The sequence below is a fragment of the Orycteropus afer genome, unplaced genomic scaffold (assembly GCF_000298275.1).
Source record: "Orycteropus afer afer isolate SDZICR_OR568_19922 unplaced genomic scaffold, OryAfe1.0 scaffold00490, whole genome shotgun sequence".
NCBI lineage: Eukaryota > Metazoa > Chordata > Mammalia > Tubulidentata > Orycteropodidae > Orycteropus > Orycteropus afer.
The window spans coordinates 1,472,135-1,478,071 of record NW_006922077.1 but is presented as its reverse complement, the minus strand read 5'-3'; the positions used below and the strand labels follow the sequence as shown (position 1 = coordinate 1,478,071).

General features: G+C 40.3%; 1 protein-coding gene across 1 annotated transcript in view; it reads right to left on the bottom strand.

Annotated features, from left to right (window-relative positions):
* RBMS2 (RNA binding motif single stranded interacting protein 2) overlaps positions 1-4,101 on the bottom strand; it is an 85,175-nt gene extending 81,074 nt beyond the window's left edge. The window contains exon 1 of the mRNA XM_007955139.2: positions 4,036-4,101. Within this exon, the coding sequence (XP_007953330.1) occupies positions 4,036-4,101 (66 nt within the window). The remainder of the gene's footprint in view (positions 1-4,035) is intronic.
* Between the last annotated feature and the right edge of the window lie 1,836 nt (positions 4,102-5,937).

Sequence of the window (5,937 nt, the reverse complement as noted above, 5' to 3'; positions counted from 1 at the left end):
GCAGGAGGCAGAGCTGGACCCCAAGGTTGAGGGGCTTTCACCCAGCCCCTAGAGTGTGGCACTTTGAAGTTGGACTTAAAGCCTCCGAATTGTAAAAATAAACTCCTGTTTGTTAAGGCCATCCCATTTGTGGTATATTCTTGTCAGAGCGGCACTAGGTAACCAGAACAGAGCCATTGAAAGTTTTTATAAGGAAGTGCTTGGCACTAGGCTGCTGGATTGTTGGAAGACTGTTCTGGCAGCATGTATAAAATTACTTGGGGGACAGGGGACAGAGAACAGGCAAGGAGGTCAATAAGGAGCTTATTATAGTGGTAAGGTAGTCAGTAATGAAGTTGTCAGTAAATTAAGGTGTCAGTAAATTAAGGCGGTGGTGTTGTTAGATACCACAGAGTCAATTTTTTGACTCCTGATCTCCTGACAGTAGAATCACCCCATAGAGTTTGCCCAGCTGTAATCTTTACAGAAAGAGATTGCCAGGCCCTTCTCCTGTGAAGTAGCTAGATGGGTCTGAATTACCAATCTTCAATTAGCAAGAAGCACTAAACTGTTGCGCCAGAGGGCTCCTTATATTAGGATGTTGTTGTTGTTATGTACCATCGAGTCAGACCCGACTCATAGCGACCCCTCCTTGGGTTTCCGAGGCAGTATCACTACAGAAGTAGATTGCCCCATCTTCCTTCTGAGGAGTGGCTGGGGGTTTGAACTGCCAGCCTTCTGGTTAGCAGTCAAGTGCCTTAGCCACTATGCTACCAGAGCTCCCTAAATTAGGATAGTGGTGCTAAACATTAAAAAGAAGGATCAACTGAAAAGCAACTACCACCAAACTTCAACCAAGTTAACTTTATTACTGGTAACAGAATGAACAGCTGCCACGAGTCAAGAGACGTTAGAGCTAAAAGTTCTTCATTCTCAGTTCTATTTCACTTGATTTGATGGAAACTAGATGGAAACATGCACACAGATAAAATTTTCTCTCCCTGTTATAAACAATTATAGGCTTCCCACTTTCCTCTCTCAAAAAATAAACACTTGAAAATCTCAGGTAACTCAAGCTTCTCAAAAAGTGCTGATCTGGCAATACTCACCAGTCAGTCTAACTCTCTCCATTGTCTCTTCCCCCTTCACTGCTCTGTAACATGTTAACATCACCAGGAAATAGAAATGTATGCAAAATATGTAAGGGAAAGCAAATTATCCCAAATTAAATTGTGTCGCTTTCCTCTTTTTGCAAAGGAAATGGTTGTTGATACTATGAGGAGTTAAATTATAATAACACATGCCAGGGAGATGATGTCAGTGAGGGCGTGGTTAAGTCCCTTACAAGTCTGAAATTCCTTCAGTCCCAAACATTTCCTCTTTCAGTCTCACCTATACTCCTGTATCTCTATGGAGGCAACTCCTTCAAACACTAAAAAAACAATGTTGGGACCCTCGAACTCTGATCTTTTCACATTAGTCTTTTCTATTTTTTCTATTTAAAAAAAAAAAGCCTGAAAACCATAAAATGTTTTAAAAAACATACATTACATTATTTTGCAGAATCCCTCTTTGAAATCCCTATTTTCCACTTTCTGTAACTATTTTAATTCCAAAGAGAGGAATGAAAATTCAATAGTACATCTTGACAAAGCATCTGCCTTTATTAGGCATTATATATTTGTACACTGGATTCCTATATTCACCACCAGCCAAAAAAGAATAAGGAAACTATGGTTCATAGAAATACCTTCTCTGAAAAGTGAAGCATGCAACTATTTTCCAAAGTAAAATAACTCTAATTTTTAAGGTCAAATACATAAAATAAATACACTTTCAAGTAAGCAAATCACAAACTCTAATGGTAAACAAATAGTAGCTTCTCAAACAGAGGTTACGGACAATTATTTTTTACTCCACAAACTACAGGTGATGCCTACAGCTAACAGTAAGTTATGATGTAAAAATTCTCCTTATTGAAAACAGCAGGTATTTATAATTTGTACTTTTTCAGAAATTTAGAATTTAATTGTTCTCTCCTTCAGTTTGTAAAATGTTTTGGGCAGGTTCAGGAACTCTATTACACAGACTTACTCTACTTGAGAAATACTTCTTGATAGAATGGCAAACAAGCAAGCCACTGTCAAAATGAAAACTTTGCCTTGGCATCTGGAAGGATACATGTGCCCAACTGCTATCAGTTAATTTACCTTGAGGAGTGGGACAGGACATGAAAGGAAGAGCTGACGTTTTATTTCATAATATGCTTAATTTTAAAAAACTGGCCATGTCTTAAATTTATTATTAAAAACTAATAGTTACTTTTTTAAAATGTAACTTTGGGTATAAAGATGCACAGATTAATGAGCAAATGTATCCAAAACACTGGTCCCAAAATCAGAAAAACAAACACATTAAGCCCAACAAGTGAAACCCTGCATAAAAACAGAGAGTGCAATAGTGTTTGAAATATACCAATACTGACATGCATACAAGGAGTCTTGTACACAGCCACAAAGTGCTGCACATATTCTGCACCTTACATGTGCTCCTAACATCAACCTGTAAGAACCCAAAGAATTCCTAACGAATGCACTAGTAATTATGCATCTACTTCCTCCCCGTTGGTCTGAATGTTTCCTGAATTGCTTCCCAAACTTTACAAATTATTGGAAGGAGACAGGAGATTTGAATACAAATCAACAACTATTCCTCTTGTCCCCTGCACTATCCTAGATTTAGAAGCCAGTTAAATGTTTTCTATATTTCAAGAGGGGCTGCAGAACTCAGAAATCAGAGATTTTTAGATAGCTTCAACTACATGAGATCCTTATCGAGAAAAAATACTAATTTTTAGAATTCATTTTACTTTAATAGGTTCTGAGAGACGTGGGGTGAAGAAGTAAACTTTAACATAGTACTATACAAAATTTGAAGAGAATAAAGACAGATGAAATATACACACACACACACACACACATACATATGGATAGATAGATAGATAACCAACAACTGTGTATGGACCCATATTTTTCAGTATGAAAGTAGAAATACTATGTAAACTAAAACTAAGTTGTCCAAGTCTAAACATTTATCCACTGCTTTGATCCAGAGCCTTGTGTTTAAACTTACCTGTAATGGTCTCCTCAGTTATCTAAGAAAGCAGCAGGAATCTTCCCCACCCCCAAAAGTCCATTAGAGGAGCAAAAGATACCCCTAGATGTCCATAGCACCTATTTTGTTCAAAAACATCTACAACGCCCAAAGAAGGGGTAAAGAATCTTCCTGCCACAGCATAATTTCTCGTCAGCATTGTGGCCCTGAAACGCCAAGTCAAGGATATTCCCTGGCAAATGTGGGTATGACGGTCCACCTCTCCCCAGAATGCACATGTGTCCAGGCAGGGCACAACTCTCTGGCAGCTGCGGATTAATCATAAAAGACTTCAAGGATCCTGGCTGAGCCTGGCTCTCTGCAGAGCTCTAAAGACCAGCTCAGCAGCAAGACCCAAAGAGCTTCCAGCCTTAACCCCAAGGTATGTGTGTCCTCTCTCAAGACTCTCTCCCCAAAGGCTGGGTGGGGTAAGGTCTCTAGCTGCCGTGATTTCACTATCTTTCCGCTGCCGGGTAATGCTGGGGGTGTGGGGAGGAAGAAGAGTGGGGGTGGGGGAGAATGGAAACAGTTAATGGAAAGAATAAAATAACCTTGGGAGGAGCTGCCGGAGGGGAGTCCAGTCCGCGATGACATATTATCCCCGTGGAGACTGGGTACATCAGCAGGAAGTCAAACTAACTTCGTTTCACAAAGATACAAACTTGGAAGCTGGATTTGTTTTCAATTCCCTTGCCTTCTCGGGCCTCCCATACAGGAACTGTAAATTCCTGGAACTCCAGAACCAGGTGAGAAAAGATGCCGAAAAAAAGTGGAGGAAAAGGGAGAGGCGCTGAGAGGAGACGGAATCCCGTTCGCCTCTTAAAGGAGAATGTTAAAGCCAAGGGCACTCCTAGATCCCCACTAAAAGAAGTAGCTGGATTCTGAAAAAGCGCTTTTCCCTACCTTCTTGTTGTTCTTATTATAGCCAAAAGTCGGAATCCCAGGCCTGGAAGTCACTGATAGCAGCATTTTCTCTTTAATGTTAGGGAGCTGAGAGAGAGAAGAGAGAGGGAAAGGGAGGGGGAAGAGAAAGAGAGGGAGAGGGGAGAGGGAGAAGGGAGGGGGAGGAGAAAGGGGGAGAAAAGGAGCAAGAGGGAGAGAGATGGGGGGGTGGGTAGAGCGTGAGCTTGGGCTGCTAGTTTACGTCACTGAGAGAAGTTAACCCAGAGTCTGAATGAGGCACTTCCTCTGGGTCCTAATGCCCGGGATGTTTTTTTTTGTTTGTTTGTTTGTTTTGTTTTTCACAGGCTTAGTAGTTAATTCTAGAAAGCAGATTAAAGGTCTGGAGTCTAACCAAAACTTGACTTTTCAAATCTAGCCCCTTTTCTCTATGAACAAATTACGATTTTCATGAAAAGAGATTGTGAATGTTATTCCTTAGATCTCAGGTATAAGAAGAGAATTTTAAGCTTGATTTCAAAGGGGCCACTGGTACTGGTAGAAATCATACCTGAGAGAGAATGTGTGAGAAGAGCTCAGCCTCCCCCCACCCCCTTACGTTTATGAAGAAAGGACCAAGGTGCTTACCAAAGAGCAGAAACAAGCAAAATAGGGTATGGGAAAAGCTAGTTTCAGATCCTTGGCTAGTTCTGTTCCTCTCACTCCTTTTTCAGATTCTCCCAGTTAGGATTTTATACTTAAGGAGGTATTATCAGATTGGCCTAGTGGATTTTTGGTTTTTTGAACGAATGTGAAGCAGTCTTAACTTTATATTCCACTATTCTCTAGCTTTCAAGGTCCATGAAGCTGAAACAATTACAGGAACTCACCAAACCTGGAATTTATGCCCAAACTGAAGTTCACAAAGTTGAGATGCTTGCTTCCAGTTGTCTCTGAGCTGTAGAGAAAAATAACCACTTAAAAAGCATATGATTCACAGGGAAGAAAAACACAAAATTCTTAGGAATGAGAAAACATAAACTGAAGAGTCAAGAACCTAACACAATTGCAACAATACTCACCTCTAATAATTTCAAAGGAACGTCCTTGTAGAAACAGCCTCAAAAAGAAAAGGAACTTGTAGGAAACCAAAATGTAAGAATGATACCCAGGAACCCCAACCAATCCAAGTGGAACAGGGCTATAGAACAGAAGCCTCTGAATCCCTTCATATGGCCATCTTGGTACCACTGCAGCTATTCTCTTGAAACGTAAGTTAACCCCATCTACTTTACCACACCAAATAAGCCAAAATTCTCTATAAAATGAAGTCCTGGTCTCGATTCTAGTTTTCCTGGCACCTTCCTGCCATGATAATACAACAGACTATAGTACTAATATTCTGTAGAGTAAATATACACACACACCCCACCTCCAATCTCTGACTTTCATTTCCAATGGGACAGGAAGTGCCTGCTCAGCTCAAGGGACACAGGAAGGGTGGGAGCAGCCTCGCTGTGGGAATTGCAACTGAGATTGGAAATACAGCAGCCAGATGCAGTTGAAAAAAAAAAAAAAGTGAAGACGACAGACATCTTTCAGCAATGCCATATCTAAGAAAAAGTCCCTTTACTGCCCTCAGAGATTCTCATTCATTATATGCCAAGTTATCCTTACTCTTTGGGTCCTTGGATGGTATCTCCTCTCTTAGCCTAACAATGTGGTACAGAAAGCTTATTCTTGAAGGCCTGATTCATAAGGGGAATCGATCTAATTTTTTTTTAATCTATTATTTTTATGTGTTGTGTTCTCCTACTGCATTCCTTAAAAGTCTTAGATTTAGATCTTAGATTTTAAATCTTAGATTTTAAAATAGTTAAAGCCATGGCTTTAGAGAGAGACAGGACAGACCTGAGTTCAAATCCT